Source organism: Ochotona curzoniae, unplaced genomic scaffold (assembly GCF_017591425.1).
Source record: "Ochotona curzoniae isolate NIBS_2020 unplaced genomic scaffold, NIBS_Ocur_1.0 scaffold_2476, whole genome shotgun sequence".
Classification (NCBI taxonomy): domain Eukaryota; kingdom Metazoa; phylum Chordata; class Mammalia; order Lagomorpha; family Ochotonidae; genus Ochotona; species Ochotona curzoniae.
Genome location: NW_024467095.1, coordinates 12,339,310 through 12,359,219, shown reverse-complemented (window position 1 = coordinate 12,359,219; position 19,910 = coordinate 12,339,310). Strand labels below are relative to the sequence as shown.

Here is a 19,910-nt window from a genome sequence, read left to right as displayed (position 1 = left end):
GCGTGCAGCCCCAAGCGTAGGCAGCACTACTAGTCCGACTCTTTGAGTTTCAAACTTCAGACGTAGTGGGGGATCGGCTGGGTGGGAGGGCGACAGGATAACCAAGTGCGTGCGCCACGGTTCTGCGCAGCCGGGCACGACCAAACACAGCATGTAGACAATGCGCGCACCGCCCCCGTCCTCTCTTGTCTCCCTCTGGCTGGCGGGTGTCCTCCCTGAGCACCGTCTCCCAGCCGAGGATGCCTCCAGGACACCGGCTGCAGGACTCCTGTGCGCCGAGGACCCCGGGGATGGGGGGAGCGTTGGGGGGCGGATTCCTAACCAACCGTTTCCCAGCCCGCCGGGGTGGGGCCAAGCCCAACGGCCGAGCCTGCGCAGTGAGCGTCCAGGTCCGCGCCGCACTACAAGTCCCAGAAGGCCACGCTCCGCCGGGGGCGGGGCCGCCGCTGCAGCCTTACCTGTCGCGAGCTCACACACTCCTTCCCCCACTTAGGGTTCTCTTCCCCGGCACCCTCCCGTCCCAGCCGGGTGTCCTTTCCACCCTTACAGCCTACTTTCTGTTGGGAGGCCCATCGGCACCCAGGCTCTGCCCGCCCCCGCCACTGCTCACCGGAATGCGGTAGTGCAGGCCGGACAAGCACTGGCCGCGGCCACAGCTGGCGGGGGGGAGGCGGGAGGGCCTCACCTGGTCGCACTTCCGCCCCTACGGGGGCTTTTCCCGGAAGGCAGTGCGCACGCGCTCGCTGCGACTCCGGCGCGGCCGACTTCCGCTCCCACTGTGCCCCGCGAGCCGAATCATGGATCACAGTGGTAAGGAGGCGGAGGCACCGGGGGTCCCTGTTTGATGCCCCCCGGGGCCGGCGTGGGGACTGGTCTCCCGGCAGACCATAAGGGAGAGGTGGGATTCCTCTTGCCCCTCGGCACTGTGAAAGGTGGCGGTGAGAAACAAGTCCGCCCAGGGGCCCCCTTCCCGGGCCCGGCGGGGGCCTGCTGCTGCTGCTGCCCGGCCTGTGCTTCCCCGGGTGGTACCCGCGTCCTCGGAGCCGTCCCGGAGCTGCGGGGGGCTCGGCCCGGGGTGCTGCGGCCCTCGGGGACGGGGTGCGGGTGGCAGGGCACTGTGGCGGTTAGGAGCTCCCAGCCCGAGCGTTGGGAGTGGGACGGGCAGGCTGGGGGCGGAGTGCTGGCGGCGGTCGCCTCCGATGCCGGGTATTGTCCGTGTGCGCTCCTCGGGGTAACCCCGAGACGTTCTCTGGAAAGGGGAGCCGCAGCAGAATTCTCGGAATCCTAAATCGGAGAGCAGCGTGCAGACCTGAGCCCTTGAACGTGCCCGGCGCGCCCCGGCCGTGGTCCTCCTCCCTGATCATCCTGAGCTTTTGCAAAGGGAAGGTCTGAAAACCAAGGCGCCCTCATTCCTCTCTCCCAAGTCGGAGTGGCTCCACCCTTTGTTATGGATGTGTGTGTGTGTGTGTGTGTGTGTGTGTGTGTGTGTGTGTGTATCCCGGCTTCCGCTTTCGGACAGTGAATGAGAGCGCCTTTGTCGTCTCAAAAGTGCTGCGTCCCCACACCGGCCCGAGCACCAGTAGCGGGGCAGGGGGTATGGGCTGGGTGGGGAAGGCGTTTCCTCGTTTTCATGCGTTGATTGGACGCCTGCTTGCATCAAGTTAATCTACCGGAGTGTCTTGTTGGTAGTGGCGCGCGCGGGCGCGCGTTTGTTTATAGCCGACACTTCCTGGTACCTGCAGGCCTGCAGGTGCAGTGGTCCCTAAGAGGGCCCGGTCTCTGCCGATATCCTTGTGGGGAAGGTAGACAGTGTTTTAGGAAACAAAACTAAATGTTTACATACCTTAGTAGATAACCAGCTGCTACCGAGAGGCTGGTAGGAAGTTTTCCCTCGGACCTGGTGTTTTTGGAAAGAGGCCTGGGGAGTGAGAGGAAGCCGGCGGTGGAGGCAGAGCCTCTGCAGCGGAGAGGGCCTCTGCATTGCCCAGGGAGCAGGAGGGGGAGAGGGGAGCCCTAAGAGGAGTTGCAGAAGGCAGGCGGAGGCAGCGTGCTTCCGGATTTTACAGGCTGTTTCAAAAACCCTTCAGTTTAAGCGAATATGAGGCCATTGAATAGGACACGCTCCGCAACTATAATCGCCGCTACCCCCATGGAGAACAGTGTAAGGGAAAAAAGCTAGAATAGGAAATAGAACGTTTAGGAGATGATGAAATAAACCTGAAGGAGGATTGGTTTAGTGAAGGTGGCTTCGTGTAGTGAAAAGGAAGAAGAGTAGGTAGGTGGCATAGCTTTGTGGTGGAACTTCAACTTGTGTGGATGTGTTGTTTGGGAATCTGGCAGCAAAAGGAAGTGTCAGCTTCTGGCCTCAGCAGCTTGGTAATAATGAATGTTAGAGTTGAGGCCTTTCTTTCTCTCTTTCTTTCTTTCTTTTTCTCTCTCTCTTTCTCTCTTCTTCAGGGATACAGGAACCTGGGCACAAAAGTTTGCTTTTGAATTGCTAAGTGTGACCTGTGTGTGAGGCTTAGGGAGGGGAAAGTTAGCTGCTCAAGGGAAAGCTGGCCAACAGAAGCAGATCTTTGAGACTCAGTTCCCTCTCGCTGATGCCTGTGCGCGTGTGTGAAAGCCCTCCACAGTGACCCGGGGAAGCCCACAGGAGAATCAGGCTGCAGGGGACCCCAGTGTTTGGAAATGTCCTGGAGTTGAAACTTGATACTAGAGAAGCAAACATGGAAGTTTAGCTAGAATATTCCTCTTCTGAGAGCTGGGAGTCAAGTCCCCGCAACAGCACAGAGGCTGCTAGTTTAGAAAATTGTTGCATGGGTGGGTATGTCAAATAACAGTACTTATTTCAGTTTCTGAGTTTGCCTGAGGAGGTCATGTTATCTTACAATGAAAGAGAGCTGAACAGCTGGCCACTGAGTTCCCTTTCAGATCTCCCCCAGCTCCTTCCTTCCTTTTTTTTTTTTAAATATATATTTGTTCATTAGCCAATATCCTTGTTCCCTATCAGAATCTAGTATCAGGTTGTTTGATGTGAAGTTACAGACCTAGAAAAAGTGAAACTTTTCCTGAGAGCTGTAATTGACACAAACGCACACACCTGTGTGTGTGCTTTTGGCAAAGAAGTGCCTGTTAGCTAGATGAGTGAAGACTTCCAGCAGAAGCAGCAGCTGAAAAGGCTCATTTCAAGCCTTTGGGAAGACTGATGAAACATTTGCATATTATGCAGAAATGGCCCCTTTAAAGATAATGCTGGAAAGCTCAAATGGAAATTGAAGGTTTTTTTTTTTTTTTTTTTTTTTTTTGCTGCTTCTTTTTTTTAAATGTCAGCAGTTTCCCTTTTATTATATACAGAGAGAGAGGCTGAGAGAAAGATCTTCCATCTGCTGATTCACTCCCCAAGCTTCTACAGTGGCTGTGCTGATCCAAAGCCAGCAGCTTCTTCTGGGTCTTCCATACTGGTGCAGGGTCCCGAGGCTTTGGACCATCCTCCACTGCCTTCCCAGGCCACAAGCAGGGAGCTGGAAGGAAAGTGGGCCCCCAGGACATGAGCTGGCACCCACATGGGATCCCAGCGCATGCAAGGCGAGCACCTAAGCCACTAGGCTACTGTGCCATGCCCTGAAGAAACGTTTTCTAATAGACTTGTTGTGTAAATTTTTCCAAGAGCCTCCCAATTAATAATTGATTCATTTCTCGAATTAACACTTTGTAAGATTTACACAAACTTTGAGATATTCACAGCTCTTTCAAAATAAAGCCCTGAATCTTTTTAGAAAAATCATATAATTAACTGCATCATAAAATGATAATAATAATAAAATGTTAAAAAAAAGAAAAATCATATTTTGTAAAAGTAATATGCTTTTTTAAAATGGCCTCTCCTTGAATGGCCAGTTACTCTTAGTTTTCACTTTCTGCATAATGTTCAAAGACTTTTTATGGTTATGGGCTTTGCGTTCCATTACTGTATTGAAAAGGGAATTGTGTTGTATGTTCTGATTTGTAATGGAAACAAACCCAGAAAGTTGTCATTCACTGTGAAATGTTGTGTGAACTTGCACCCTATGGGGCACATGGCAGAACGTTAAACTGCAGGCTCTTCCAGGTCGTGTCCAGACTGCTGTGAAAAGGACTCCAAAGTCATGGGGGTGGCTATTTGCATCATTCCCAAAGGCAAAGCCATCAAAAAACTTTGTGGTGTTGGAGGGACAGTGTTTCTCTTTGTCGTATCTTGCTGTGCAGGAGAAAGGGCAGCCGACAGGCTTGTGGTGGCTGTGATGGAGTCAGTTGTGTTCAGTTGTTCTCCCATCAGAGAACTTGAGTGTTGGTTTCATAGGTGATATACGAGCCCAGACTTCAGAATCAGAAAAGTCAGTTACTTACTTGGCCCCAGTTCAAGTGTGGAGCCCCTGTATCCTCCTGAGCAAGGGTTTCCCATTCAGTGCCCAGAGTAACTGAGACACATATGTAGCCCTAGAAATGTTACAGCACAGGCAGTTAACACTTGTTTGTGCTACTAACTGGTGTGATAATTGTTGCCATACTCCAGGTGCTTTTCAGAAAACCTGTCTTACATTTTAGGAAATAATCACTTTCCTTAAAATGTACTTACATTTTCCGATTCATTGGTTATTTCGCTAGTGTTTGTGTTTGCGCTCAGTTATCCTGACAACACGGTTAGTTTTTCAAATTTATTGAGTATTTGCGTTATATGCTTGGTGTCAGATGTGGAAGTAAGGGTAGTTTTGATACTTTTCTCTTTCTCCTTTAGTCTCTTTAACTTAAAGACAGAGGTTCTTGCCTTAGATTTATGAAGGGTTTTATGTTTCTGTAATTCTTCTCGAATTTTACAGAAATTTTATTGTTTAGGTTATGTCATTTATTGTATTTTAAGGGGTTTCTGTATCAAAAAGGGTTAAAGGTACAGTTTTAAGGGTTTCGCCAAAATAGAAAAAATGATTGGTTAAACTTACACCAATACAATATGTAAAAATCATAACCCAGTTTTCTAATCTTTGATATTGTTGTATATGTTGTATTGATACCCATGGCAGGATAGTCTTAAAAAAGAAAACCAAAATGAAATTATGCTTTTTCCCCCCTTCTAACAGACAATGAGTTACAAGGCACTAACAGTTCTGGATCACTTGGTGGTCTTGACGTGCGCAGACGAATTCCTATAAAGCTCATCTCCAAACAGGCCAACAAAGCCAAGCCTGCCCCTCGCACTCAGAGGACCATCAACAGGATGCCCGCCAAGGCCGCTGCTGGCGAGGAAGGTAACCGCATCAGGCAGCCTTTCGGGTTTATCTGCTCGTACCAGGAGGTCCATGTGATTCTGTCTGCCTAACATAACTGTCTCTTCTTTTAAGCTTATGACTCTTTCCCTTTTTGTTGACTTCTTATTTTGGCACATTTTGCTTTGTTCCTCCCTTTCAAATACTTTGGTTTGGTTTCTTTTGTTGGTAACAATAGCCTTGCCCTCTCCCTCCTTTTTGATCTAAATAGTATTGTGGAAAGCATGACATGGAAAGTTCAGTGTCTTTCTCTTCTCACAATCCATTTCTTCAAAAGTAATTTCTGCTAGGCTGTTTTAGAGACTGGCGTTGCAAATCCTGGCTGCTCCACTTGCAGTCCAGCTCCCTGATGATGCGCCTGTGAGAACAGTGGAAGCTAGCCATGCCAGGGCTCTTGGCACCCAGGCTGGAGACCAAAGTGGAGTTTAGGCTTCCTATGGCAGCCTTCGGGAAGTGAATCATTGGTGTCATATCTCTCTGTTCAACTCAGCCTTTCAAAGAGACTTTTTTTTAAGACTGTTTATATAGAAGATTGGCTCTGTATAATTGCTCTCCCCCTTTTTAAAAATTTTATGTTTAATGTTTACATAGTTGAGAAGGACGGATGCCCGTGTGGGCCACTGATTAGGGTGGTTTGGGTCGAGGAGTGGAGGAAGGTGAATGGAAGACATGTTTCCAGTTTTGTTTTTTGGTTTTTTTTTTTTTTTCTCTTCTGTATCTTGTGGGGAGAAAGGGAACAGTCATTTGATGTATCTTAGTGACCCAATGTGGGAAAAAATGTTCCCAAGAGTGTCACTTGAATTGTTTTGATAGTTCTGAGATGTGGTTGGTTTCATTGCTCCAGAGTTGAGAAAATCTAAGGTCTATTGGTTGACAAAGTCTGCCGTAGTGCATCCACGATCCCAGGAGCACACTGCAAAACTTGGCCAGGAGTGCTGTCTAGCCTGTTCTGCTTTCCGTCCTCGGACAAGGTACTCAACATACTCTGCTGGCCTAGATGAGCTGGCTGTTACGTCCCGCTTATGCGTCTTGATGTGCTGTCCACTGCACAGGCATCAACAACCGAGGAGGTCCAGTCCTGACACATGCCTTTAAAAGTTGAACCACATATGTTACAGTTTTTCTCTGTGGCCAGAGTTTGAGTCCAACAGAGTCCCCCAAGAAACCGTGTTGGGGGTGACCCCAGACCTGCCTTTTGGTGTGTGCCAGCTAGTGCAGGGTCTGGCTCAGTCTCTCAGCCGCATCAGTCTGTGCACATACCCATGAATGCAGTTGTCTCCAGCCCCATCTCCCGTGCAAACCGACAGGTGCTGCGGCCTAGCCCACCCTCCCTGCCACACCCTCAGCCCTTACACATGCTAGCAGGAATTACAGCCTAGTAGCGGTGACCCCTCGTAATTCCTATCACCTCTGTCTGAGCCTCAGTTTCTGAGGATGCCAGCATGTACAACAGTCTCGTCTGGCCTGCCCCACATCCCATCCATCTGTTACACAGCCACGGGTGCTGCAGCTTAGGTCAGCCTGACCCATTCCCACACCCAGCGCACATGTGTGCTCTTGCCCTGTCCAGCCTAGCTTGTCCCCAGTCCTGGCACTCAAGCTTCGTAGAGGAAACAGCAGCCCCATAGAGAGGTCCGCAGTTTCCCTAGTAGGCCCACTTCCATCCCCAGATTTTGGACTTGCCTGGGAGAAGGATGTGTGGGGGGGTTACTGCTGTCCAGCCAGCACATGTAAGTGCCTTAAAAAAAAAAAGACTTAAATACCTTTTTAAATGCTTTGTGTATAACTGCTTTTTAAAAACTAATACGCATTTGATGTTTTTTAGGCTTGTATGGGTGTACCTCATTTGCAAAAATAGGTTTATTTCATTATGGGTAAACTAATTTATTTTAAATAGTTTTGAGTTTTGTTATAACAGTGTTAGAGCAGATATCTTTGTTCATGTATACTTTGTAGAATTCTGCACTTTGTACAAATTTTGACATTTATTAAAGAAACAAACACTTATTTGAAAGGCTGAATGACAGTGAGAGTGATAGAGATACATTCAGTCTGCTGGTTCACCCCCAGGAAGTGTCCAGCGATCTCCCGAGGGGACGGCAGAGACCCAGGTGCTTTGGTAGGAAGGTAGACCAGAAGTGGAGGAATCGGGACTCAAATACACACCCCAGTGTCCTCTCCCCAGTTTTCTGTTTGGCTGTTTCTTCAGATTTTTTTGAGTTCTTTATAAAGCTGATGCTCCCCATTTATCTTTTGAATTTTGTCTGTGAAGTGTTTGTTGTAGAGACGTTAAATAGTCTATGCATCAGATGCCCAGTCCTTGTTACCTCCTGGTTTTATGATGGTTTTAGAATGGCCTTCCCTTACTCCATGTGTGTGAGCCAGTTTTCCTATCTTATCTGTCAGTGGGCCACATTTGGTCCCGTTTCACCTAGCCTTACTGCTATTCAGCCTTGTCTGTTTATTGTAGTATTGTGCATGTCTGCTTTCATGTTGCCAGAGCTGGGTAACTGTGCTAAACACCATGTGACTTAGGAAGCACATGAGGATTTACTATTTGGCTTTTTTTTTTTAAGGTTTATCTTATTTGTATTGGAAAGTGAGATATACAAAAAGGAGGAGAGACAGAGAGGAAGATCTTTCATTGATTGATTGATTCTCTCCCCAAGTGACTGCAACGGCTGGAGCTGCACTGATCTGAAGGCAGGAGCCCAGAGCCTCCTCTGAATCTCCCACATGGATGTAGGGTTGCAAGGCCAGATAATAAAAAGCCAGATAGTGGGCCCAGTGTGTTAGTCTAGTGGCTAAAATCCTCGCCTTGCATGCGCCAAGATCCCATATGTGTGTCGTTACTAATTCTGGCGGCCCTGCTTCCCATCCAGCTCCCTGCTTGTGGCCTGGGAAAGCAGCAGAGGACAGCCCAAAGGCTTGGGACCCTGTGCCTACGTGGGAAACCTAGAAGAGGCTCCTGGCTTCGGATTGGCTCAGCTCCAGCTGTGGAGGCCACTTGGGAAGTGAATCAGTGGACGGGAGATCTTCTATGTCTCTCCTCTCTGTGTATCTGACTTTCCAATAAAAATAGATAAATCTTCAAAAAAAAAAAATTTTCCCACTTCTCGTTTGCTTCCTCCATTTCCTCCTGCTCTCAAGCCCATAGCCTTTTTTAGAGGGAACAGTTGTTAAGGTGATTATTGAATACTTTAAGATTAGCTGATTTAAAACAAAAGGAAATTATGTTTTTCCCTAGGCATTAATTAAATTGGAGTTTTGGGTACCAGTGTATCTGAGTGTGAAACGTAATGATAAGAATACAGCTTGAACTACTCTGAAAAATGATAACATGCTATTAATTTCCTTGGCTGTTGATCTCAGTAGTTTTCTGCATTTGAAAAATTGGTTGTTTTTCTTAGTCTGAATTGTGCGTGACACCACTTTTCATAAGGAATGGATGGGTCATGTAAGTAGTGTTAGGTGTCCAGTGTAGATTGTAAGCCCACCTTTATTTTTAACTGTACGTTTATATTGGAATTGCTTAATTGCAGTTTATTGGAGTATCTCTTACCAACTTCAGAACGTTCTTGTTTCACCGTTTGTATGGGGTGTGTGTGTCTGTCTGCACAGGTGCTGTAATTTAGCCAGGAGGGTAAAGTTGACCCTGTGTGCTTTGGCTACTCTGTTACAGTTCTAGGGCCAAAAGAGCCGTGAGAAGCCTGGTACCTTGGAGAGATATATTGGTCTTCTCAGCTTTACTTTAGGTAATTGGATTCTATCTAGAATTCCCATCAGACTGTTCGCTGATTCTCTGTTCTTTTGTTTAAAATGAGAGTTGCCATCTACATCTTAATCAGACCAGAGCATTTGAGCCTACTTGATCTGCAGCCTGTCTTAAGTTTATTGATAGTGATATGTGCAGTATAGGACAGGATAGTTGTAAGTTTCATTTGGCTCCTGTTATTTGGGGATTAATCAGGAAAGAAGTGAAAGGATGAAGAATGAATGTATTGATTCCTGAATCAGCTCAGATTAGAGCTGAAGAAGAGAAAGTGTGATTTATAATTTACTAAGTAACAAAGTCTGCAGAATTCTTTGATTTTATTATTTTCCTTTTTGCAATAAAATCAGAGTCTTGCAGCATATTGCTTCTGTAGCTAGATTAGAATAAATAATGGTCAGTATACATTAAAAATGTGTGCAACAAATGATGATGTGGTCAGTGACGTTTCGCACTAGAGCTGACCTGGTGAATTGATGCGAGTCCCGGGCTGAGCTTGTTTCTGAAGCTCCCACTGACCGGTGGCCTTATTACAGATCTCTGTGTTGTAGTGTTCTCAGTAGTGTTGGACCAGAGAATCTCCAAGTATACTTCTTACTGCTATTTCAAACTAGTCTTGATTATTTTGTTCATAGCAGAGCTTTGAAAGTCATTGGGTGGGTTTGCCAGAGAAAAAGCCTATTTTGTTAGGTATGTACATTTCCCAGATGAAATTTAAGATTTAAAAAGTGAAAGACTCTTCTCTTTTCTCAGAAGGATTTGATTATAATGAAGAAGAACGCTATGACTGTAAAGGGGGTGAACTGTTTGGAAATCAGCGGAGATTTCCTGGACACCTTTTTTGGGACTTTCAGGTAAGACTAAAAATGAATGCATTAAAATAGGTATTAAATACCTGAGGTGTTTTTTAGAGCAATGTAGAATACGTAAGACTTTCTGTTGTAAGATTTTCCTAATGTTACAACTTTGAATACACATAAGTCATTTGTTTAATGAATGCCTTGTTGTGTTTCCAAAAATAATTTGCAATAATTTTCAGTAAAGTCAAATATGATTGATAACCATTAGCTATTTAAAAACATGAACTAAGGCACAGCAAATGATGATGTATATGTGGGTATTATACCAGGAAGCCTCTAAAGTTTTCTTTGAAAGATGTGTTTATTTTATTTGAAAAAGAGAGAGAGAGAGATCAAAATGGCTACAATGGCCAGAGTTAGACCTGTTCAAAACTTGGGGCCAGGAGCTTTTTCTGGGTCTCCCATGTGAGTACAGGCCAGCCTCCGTGGCTTTCCCAGGTCATTAGCAGGGAGCTTATTGAAAGTGGAGCAGCCAGGATTAATTGCAGCACCCATTTGGTATGCTAGTGTCATAGGCAGGAGATTAGCCTGCAGTACCACCCCTTTGGTCTCCAATTGTTTCAGCATCTTTTATAAAATACCAGCTATTTATTATGGATAGGCTTTTTGGAATTATATTATCCATATGATTTTTAGGAGTAAGAAAATTTAAATTATGTCATTTTAACAGATAAACATCTTGGGTGAAAAGGATGATACGCCAGTTCACTTCTGCGACAAGTGTGGATTACCTATTAAAATCTACGGACGAATGGTAAGCCTGGTCAAATGTGGTTTGTAAATTTGTGTATTTGTGTCCAGGTAGGATCCTGAGATTTACTGAGTAGATAATCATTATTTAAAAACTTAGTTTGTGACATTTTAGTTCAAATAAATGTGAACAAATATGAACTAGCTAAGAGAATTGGGAAACTTGGTCTATTTGATACCAATTAGTTTATACCTACTGTGGTTTTTTAAGGAAACACCCCTTTTTATTTTTGACAATCTTTATATAGTTAATTAAGGCACAAAGGTTCAAGGACTACAGGAAAGTGGGTAAGACTGTTATTTCTACATTGTTTTTCTGAATCTCGGGTAATGGGGGAGGTAAAGGGAAAAGCCCCACCAAGTCTCCTGCCCATCCCAGGTCCCCGATGTGGGGCATGCTCTGAGGGTCTTGCTCAAGTGGTTTTGATGGTTCAACAGTTCTGAATTGCTGCAGTGTTGCCATTCCAAGCACAATGAAGTCTCTGCAGAATCCACTGATTGACATAGTCCACCTTAGAGTCTCCATTTGCCAGTTTTTCACTGCCAACATATGGCTGGGGTAGTTGATTGATTTGTTCTGTCCTCTGTTGTGGTGCCAGGTGTCCTCTGCAGGTTCCAATAGACTGCCACATCCTCCATGTGCAGCTGGTTATGCTCTCCACTGCCCCGTCGGAGCCTCTGAGGAGGCTCGGCTCTGGCACTTGCACTCCATGGCAGACCATGGAACCTGCACTTCTCTCTGTGGTTAAGCTTCTGAGTCCGGCAGTTCAACTGGGGAGATCACCAAAGAAACTTTGTCTGAGTGGACCCAGACGAGATTCTTGGAAATGTCCTGTTCTTAACAGACTAGAATAACATCATTTACTCATTTCTGAAGGTTACTCTTTTTTTCACATATAAACGTTTTTGGTTCTGTTTTGTGATATAGTTCCAAAGGCTCTGGGGTTGCCCGTGCCCTTCCCCAGAACTCCCCCCCCCCCGACCTCTTGACTTCCCCTCTGGTTTTCCAATGGATGTCCTTCATGAACAGCCACAGGTCCATCCTGTTGTTATTGAAGTGTTTCCTGACAGGGTAGGCATGGACAATGTCAGAGAGTGAAGGATACTTTTTGAATACAAAGTTTGAATAGATAATACTTGTAATTTCTGAAATTTGAATTGTAATCACTGAAATAAATTTTATAACCCTAACTGTAATTTTATAGTAACTTTAACATGTTCTGTCTTAGCTTTGCATTTGTGTTTGAAAGAAAGATGGAATTCTCTATTATTCTCATGTCTGTGATGGAGAGCATGGTTGATTCACTGTGGCTTTGCTGTAATCATACCAAAGTAACAGTGTTAGACTGTAAATTTTAAAATGTGGTTCCAACAGCATTTTACTGGTGTTCTGATTTACTGTTAGAATTTTTTTTAATGAGTTTTCATGTGAGACTACCAGAAAGAAAGCTAGTTAAATATAGTACATACTTGTTATTTTTACCTCTTTATAAGTTTCAAGAGAAACAAGATGAGGTGAAATATGATTGCAGTGTTGTCAGGAGTATTTAACTTATAAGGGTCATGAGTAAGACAGGATTATTACCTCTTAAAAACAAACATCTATGAGTTAACTTCTTAGGAAAAGGGCCAAAGGTTGACTTGCTTTTGTATAATTAAGAGTTAATAAGTGTTTAAAAAGTGCTGATGTGCCTTCCAGCTGTAGGTTATTACACTTACTGATGTTTTTTATGGAAATATTTAGGTTATTCTAGTATGCCTAATTATAATATCTTTGTTTACAGATTCCATGCAAGCATGTTTTTTGCTATGACTGTGCTATTTTACATGAGAAAAAGGGAGATAAGATGTGTCCAGGGTAAGAAGATCATTATTTTTATTGTTAATTTATAAAATCTTTTTCTTTTCTCTCTTTTGTCTAAGAGAACACTCACATCCACTAGTTCACTTTCAAAATGGCTTATAACGGCCGAGGCTGGGACAGGCCAGAGATGACTGGAAGTCTCCCGTGTAGATGACGTGGACCCAACATCAGTCATCCCCTGCTGCCCATCAGGGGTGACCTGGGAGTAGAGCCAGCACCCAACCCTGGGCCGTCCAGTACAGGCAAGGGCATTGCCCTGCTAGTCCAGACACCTGCGCTCATCTTGTTTAAACAGTTGAGGTTGTAGTGGAATGATTCATAAACTGTGTGGAAAATCAGGTCCAGTGTGTAGTCATGATGAGCCTTTTTCTAAAGAAGATCCAGGTAACTGCTGTCAGTTCATATTGGGGGAAAATGATGAAATCTGCCATGTAGAATTTGGAGTAGTAGTATCAATCAGAAAGGGTTATTAAAATTTTTCTTCATGGAATATTAGATAGTATGGTATGGATTTGGAGCAGGTACTCCAGAATTGAAATCCAAGGGTCTTCAGCTGTCTGTTAGCTGAGTGACACAGGCTGTTTCTTAGACGAGTATGGCTGCTAATAGTACCTCCTTCTCAGGCTAGTTTTAGGGGTGTCTGTGTATCTGTCTTAGCTTTCTAGGCACGTAGTAAGCAAATGTAGGTAGGTGTAAGATCCAGTTCTGTCTTGAGTATGTCTTACAGTACCACCATGACATAGACTCAAACAAATAACGAAAAACTAGGTCCATCTGGGACTGTCTTGAAGGGAGGAGGCGTACTAGAAACAAACGCCAACTTTATGACCAACTCAGAGTTAAGAATACAGAACATTTAATGTAAGAGTAAATGACTTATAATTATCAAATGACTCAGTTAATGGTTTGATCAACTGGCGTATTTAATAATAATAACTTATCTGTACATATGTAGGGCTTAACTGATGATTAAAGACTTTCCCTGTTTCATTTGTTGTTAAGTATACTCTTAAGGTGAAATAGTTTAAAAAAAAAAAGTGAGAGTGGATAAATGTGGTGCATCCCAGAGCTTGGGATTTCCACCTCAGTCCTCTTTACATGATGTCAAGAAAACTAAAGGCAAGAATAAAGTAAATGGAAACTAATTTGAATTTTGAGTCTGAGTCATTAAGAAAATATTAATTTTAGTAATCGCAATCTAGAAAGGCAGGAACTGTACTAATTTCTAATTTTTAGTAGTACATTTGTCTGACATTGCAAAAAATCTTTGTGGACTGTCTGGTTGAGATTAATCAATGACCCTTGAGCCTTCGGGTCATTTTTTTTTTTTTTTAATTTATTTATTTATTGGAAAGGCAGATGTACAAAGAGGAGGAGAGACAGAGAGGAAGATCTTCCGTCCGATGATTCACTCCCCAAGTGAGCGCAACGGCCGATGCTATGCCGGTCCGAAGCCAGGATCCAGGAACTTCTTCTGGGTCTCCCATACAGGTGCAGGGTCCCAAGGCTTTGGGCCGTCCTTGTCTGCTTTCCCAGGTCACAAGCAGGGAGCTGGATGGGAAGTGGAGCTGCTGGGATTAGAACCGGCACCCATATGGGATCCCGGGGCGTTCAAAGAGAGGACTTTAGCCACTAGGCCACACCGCTGGGGCCTCGGGTCATCTTTATACTGCGTTTTTTGTGGGTGTCTTCCACTTAGTTTCTTCCACTTACTATGGTTTGTGCAGCACATGCTGTTGCTAAGTAATACTGTGTTAGTTCCCATTCAGTGGTCAGCAGCGAGACCCTTAACGCTTGTCTGTGATTTTTTGTAAGTGGATGTAATGGTTAGTTGTTTGAGGAAATTAGGTGAATTCAAATCTCAGCAAGAATGAGGTCTCTTTAAACACTCTGATAAATAGTTTTAAATTTATTCTCATGTTAGTATTTCTGAGGTGTTAGAAATGCTGATACTCCATAGGTAATGGAACAAAAACTGTGAGGGAAGTTGGAGTCTCATTTTAAGTACCATAATTTAAAATGAGCACATTAAAAAAATATTTTTATTTTAGTAAATCATGATTTTTTCCTCCTCTGATTTAGCTGTAGTGATCCTGTGCAGCGAATTGAGCAGTGCACACGAGGGTCTCTCTTCATGTGTAGCATTGTTCAGGGGTGCAAGAGAACCTACTTGTCGCAGAGAGACTTGCAGGCGCACATCAACCATCGCCACATGAGAGCTGGAAAACCTGTTCCCCGAGCCTCGCTGGAGACCGTTCATCCGCCTATTGCCCCGCCTCCCGCTGAAATCCCTGAGCGCTTTATAATGCCGCCAGACAAGCACCACCTGAGCCACATTCCACCAAAGCAGCACATCCTGATGCCCCCGCCGCCCCTGCAGCACGTGCCCCACGAGCACTACAGCCAGCCTCACGAGGATATCCGTGCTCCGCCGGCGGAACTGGCCATGGCTCCTCCTCCACCTCGCCCGGTCAGTCAGGAAACCTTTCGTATTTCAACAAGAAAACACAGCAATTTAATAACTGTCCCTATTCAGGATGACTCCAGTTCAGGTGCTAGAGAACCGCCACCTCCTGCCCCAGCACCTGCTCACCACCACCCTGAGTATCAGGGTCAGCCAGTGGTGTCGCACCCTCATCATATTATGCCTCCACAGCAACATTATGCACCACCCCCACCTCCTCCACCACCTATAAGCCATCCAATGCCACATCCTCCCCAGGCCGCAGGTACTCCTCACTTGGTGTATAGCCAAGCTCCACCTCCACCAATGACCTCTGCTCCCCCACCAATCACCCCTCCCCCTGGACATATTATTGCCCAGATGCCACCTTATATGAACCATCCTCCTCCAGGACCTCCCCCACCTCAGCATGGTGGCCCACCTGTAACTGCACCCCCTCCTCACCATTATAATCCTAACTCTTTGCCCCAGTTCACTGAAGATCAAGGAACTCTGAGTCCTCCATTTACTCAGCCTGGGGGAATGAGTCCTGGTATATGGCCCGCACCAAGAGGGCCACCACCTCCTCCACGAATGCAGGGTCCGCCTTCTCAAACCCCACTTCCTGGACCACATCATCCAGATCAGACAAGATACAGACCGTATTACCAATGATGATAGTATTGTGAACTGAAGATGTGATGAGGAAAAAAAAAAAGGAAAAACTTGTGTATAGTCAATGTTGTAACTCAGCTCGGATTGTGTGGGGACTGAACGGTGCCACTTACTGAGGTGGCTGTAAAACATAGGGTCTGGTCTCTTGAAATGCTTTTAAATCTCGACCTTAGGATTGATTTCAAGTACTATAGTACAGAGAGGTGGCTCAGTTGAGCACAGTTATATTTTAACATCTCTGCTCCCTGAGTACAGTAGATTGACCCAGAGGTGACGATTTGTAAAAAATTGAAAACAATTTTCATTGTTCCACTTTGAAAAGTATTGCTTTTGTTAAACCCAATGTTTAGTTTTCCTTGTGATACATTTTGTTAACCTGTGTAAAAGGATTAAATTTCAGTATGGTTGTAAAAATACTATTTTTATGTGAATTTAAGTGCAGCCACATACTGTTTTTAAAAACCCCATGTTACCACTAATTTCCCAAAGCTACAATAAAATCTTAAAGGTAAAAATCTATTAAAAATTGCTCTAAGGCAGACTGTTAAATGATAAAGAATTATTTCACATTATAGGCACTGAAATTTTGAGGTATACTAAACATATAATGCATTTCACTGGGAGGCCTTTCCGTTTGAGGCAGCCTGGGCGCACCAGAGAGAATGCATTGGAATTCCAGGACTGAGCTGCGTCTGTCATCCTAGGAGGCATTACGAGTGACTAAGCCATCTCTGGGCACCGTGCTGGTGGGGGCGCCGTCCCTCAGGCCCTCATTGATGCTTTCATACTGAATGGCTGGAATCAGGATGCACCACACTTAGTAATCTCTAGTAACATTATTTTATATAGAACTGTTTAAATGGTATTATTTAGATGAAATGTGTTCTGTTCATTTTCTTAAGCTAACTATGTAGGACTAAATAGGCTTTATAATATAGTTCCTCATTTCATGGTAGAGCTTGATCCTGTGTTAAGTGGGCTCTTGATTAGATTTGAATCTACAGTTTGACTGCCATGGAGGAATTTGAATACTGTATTAATGAAGGACTTTTTCTTGTAATCACCAACTTACATTTGCTCAGGTTTCATTGCTGTGTGATGAGCTTCTCCCCCCCCCACCCCGTCCCGTTCTAACTTGACATTTAAAAACTATTGTTTTCTATTCCTTCTGTTGCTTAGACTTTAGCATGGAGTCAACGATGAAAACTACCAGATAATTTTGTATTGGAAAAGAAAAAAATGAACTAAATTGTGACTTTCAGTGCTTCCTAAGGTGCCTTTAGAGTCAGCTTTTACATGATAGGGGCTTGTTGCAGTCCAGCTGAGATGACCACTTACAGTTTATACAGAACTCAGTCTAAATCAGCGTTCTTAGGATATCTTCTTTATCCTTTGACTCAACCCCTGTGAAGACCCCCCCCCAATGGTGCATAATAAAAACATGAAATGTGTAGTATGAAGATATCATTTATTAGATAGCTTGTAGGATATAAATTTAGAACATATTTCTTTTGACAAAAAGGTAAGCTGTTGCTAATTTAGCATTTTATGCTGTCAGGTACAGGTAAAACAGATTCTCACCTTGGATAATCCAGATACAAAGTCGTTTCTGAACTTAGACCAGAAGTTAGAAATAATACAAATGGCCGTTTCTGTTTTGGCCAAAAAAAAATTAATACTTTTTTTTTTTCTTTTAAGTGAGTGGTTTTTCACCCTTAGCAGTTTGAGAGTCCAGTGTTAATGCACTCTTTCTAGTGAGAAGTTCTTGTTATTAGAAGCATGGAGTGGGGAGTGAGCCGCCGTTGGTGAGTGCTTCTGTCGCGTTGCTGTGGGTACTTGGACACGTGTGAACGTGGCTTCTCTCCATGCCTCTGTTTAGGAGCTGTTAAAACAACTGTTGGAAATCCAAGCCTTTCTTTGCCAGATTGTCTTTAGAGCTTCTCAGAAGAGCTCTCTTTCTGTTGAAATTTAGAGTTGAATGTGGTAAGTCACCACTTAGACTATGTGTTGAATTAAAAAAAAAATCAGTGTCATAAAGTTTCACTTGTTAAGAGAATAATTAATTAGAGGCTTTACAGTCGGACCTATTTTCAGTTAGTTAATAAGTCAGTGTTATGCAGGGAAGCAGGTCAGGTGAATGTCTTGTAGAGGACAAAATTTTTGAACGGTGTTAGACTTGAATTCGTTAGTTAATGGTTTGAATGAGGGCAGGCAGGTGCAAGGATTACGAAATATGTTAGTGTTTGTTTCCTCAAGGAAACGTGTGAATCCCAGCCTTATTTCAGAGACGCCTTTGAAGCTATGATGATCAGAAGTCTAAATTAAATGTATGTATGTTTCATTATATTGCTCTGAAGACTACTGAGGTGGCAGTTGATTCTTAAAACAATAAAATGGAAGCATAAATACTGTTTTGCCTAGATGAATTCTTGATTAATGATGACGTACTTGGGAAGATGCAACACGTTCCGCATTTATGTTGTTAGTGTTATACGGTAAGATTAGGGTCACTAAAAGATTAAAAGCAACAAGTTGAGTGCTATAGCTCTTCCGGTGGCATGTTGAAGAACATGTGATATTTGGGGAAAGATTTGTTGCAAAAACTTTAAGAAATGATCCAATTTGTCTCTGTAAAGAAGCAGTTATTTGGTTGCTGTGTAAATGCTCATTGGATGTACTAAAATGTGAATGGAACTGGCGCTTGAACACATTTTTAAAACTTTATTATTTGAAAATCAGTTATACAGAGAAACAAACGGCTTCGTTGTGCTGGTTCACTCCTCAAATCCTTGGAACAGCTGAGATTGGACCAGCGAAAGCCAGGGCAACCCGGCCTCCTCTCCCGGGTCTAAGTGTCTCACCAAGATGTAGGGGCCCAGGAAGTTGGGCCATGCTTTTCCAGGAAGCTGGAACAGAAGTGGGGCAGCCAGGTCTCAAGCTGGTGACCATGTGGGGTGCTGGTGTTGCAGGCAGCAACTTAACCCACCCTGTCATAATACAGACCCTGCGGAGCAGTTCTTGTAGAAATACAGGAAGTGGTTCTGTATTCAGTATATAGAACTACTTGAGGCTTTGTCGTAAAAACAGTGGAGGAGTTGTCACCCCTTTTGGAGGTCCTCAGTCCATTTTCATAGATGCTTTTGAAAAACATTTGTGAATATTTGAATAAAATTTACAAGTTACATTCTACAGCATTTCTCTTATTAGCCATCAAATTAGCATATTGATGTCAAATGAGTTTGATATAATCATACTTGCATATATTCTGATTAAAGCAGATGTGCTATTCCTCATTGGTCAATGATTCATGTCCTGGAAACCAAGCAGAACTCAGCAGTTTTACACGCTCTGCCTAGCAGAGCCTCATTGTATGGGCTTAGGAGAGGTTTCACAGTGGTAGTCCAGCTGATTTGGGCTTGTTTTGGTTAATAATACTTTTCCTCAATTGAAGGGGAAAGTTTATAAACAGAACCGTTAAAACAACACTTAAGCGTTAAACTTTGACTTTCTCATTTTCTTAGCTTTAAATTTTTCAATTTTGCTGAATTATAGAATCATAGGATTGAAACAAAAAATCATTCCAAAATGTGATATTTTGTATTGTAACTTGAGAATGTTCCATTTCTATTCTAAGCTGTGAGGACCAACCCCATACTGTGTTTAAGCCCAATGCTTTTTTTTTTTAAAGATTTAGTTTTATCAGAAAGGCAGATCTACAAAGAGAATGAGACAAAGATCTGTCCATTGGTTCACTCCCCGCTGGCCACAGCCAGAGCTGAGCCAATCCAGAGCCGGGAGCCTTCACCAGGTACCCACACGGGTGCAGGGTCCCGAGGTTTTGGGCTGTCCTCCACTGCTTTCCGAAGTCACAGGCAAGGAGCTGGATGGGAAGTGGAGCAGCTGGGACACGAACCAGTCCCATATGGTATCCCAACTCTTACAAGGCAAGGATTTAGCAACAGCCAAGTGCTGGGCCCCAAGCCCATTTGTTAAGTATTCTGCCTCTAAAATTGTTTTCCCCTTTGCTACTTTCAGATCAAAAATTTCTCCCTTTTACTTTCTTTTTTTTTTTTCAAGGTTTATTTATTTTTATTACAAAGTCAGATATACAGAAAAGAGGAGAGACAGAAAGACAAAGAAAGACCTTCTGCCCGATGATTCACTCCCCAAGTGAGGGCAATGGCCGATGCTGCGCCAATCCGAAGCCAGGAGCCAGTAACTTCCTCCAGGTCTCCCACACAGGTGC

General features: G+C 44.0%; 1 protein-coding gene across 3 annotated transcripts; it reads left to right on the top strand.

Annotated features, from left to right (window-relative positions):
• Positions 1-724: 724 nt before the first annotated feature.
• CBLL1 (Cbl proto-oncogene like 1) lies at positions 725-18,070 on the top strand. Of its 3 annotated transcripts, XM_041002266.1 has the most exons (7): positions 780-810; positions 5,115-5,273; positions 9,829-9,926; positions 10,603-10,686; positions 12,467-12,540; positions 14,629-15,016; positions 15,482-18,070. In XM_041002266.1, the coding sequence occupies exons 1-7, from the start codon at positions 798-800 to the stop codon at positions 15,662-15,664; spliced, it is 999 nt and encodes a 332-aa protein (XP_040858200.1). In that variant the 5' UTR covers positions 780-797; the 3' UTR covers positions 15,665-18,070. The 3 variants fall into 3 exon arrangements, with proteins under 3 accessions (XP_040858198.1, XP_040858200.1, XP_040858199.1); XM_041002264.1 differs by having other exon boundaries at positions 725-810; positions 5,115-5,282; positions 9,826-9,926; positions 14,629-18,070; XM_041002265.1 differs by having other exon boundaries at positions 5,115-5,282; positions 14,629-18,070.
• The last annotated feature ends 1,840 nt before the right edge of the window (positions 18,071-19,910 follow it).

Coding starts and splice junctions, on each gene's coding strand:
- CBLL1 (XM_041002264.1), top strand. Junction 9,927..10,602: donor ACCTTTTTTGGGACTTTCAG/GTAAGACTAAAA, acceptor TCATTTTAACAG/ATAAACATCTTGGGTGAAAA. Junction 12,541..14,628: donor GGAGATAAGATGTGTCCAGG/GTAAGAAGATCA, acceptor CCTCTGATTTAG/CTGTAGTGATCCTGTGCAGC.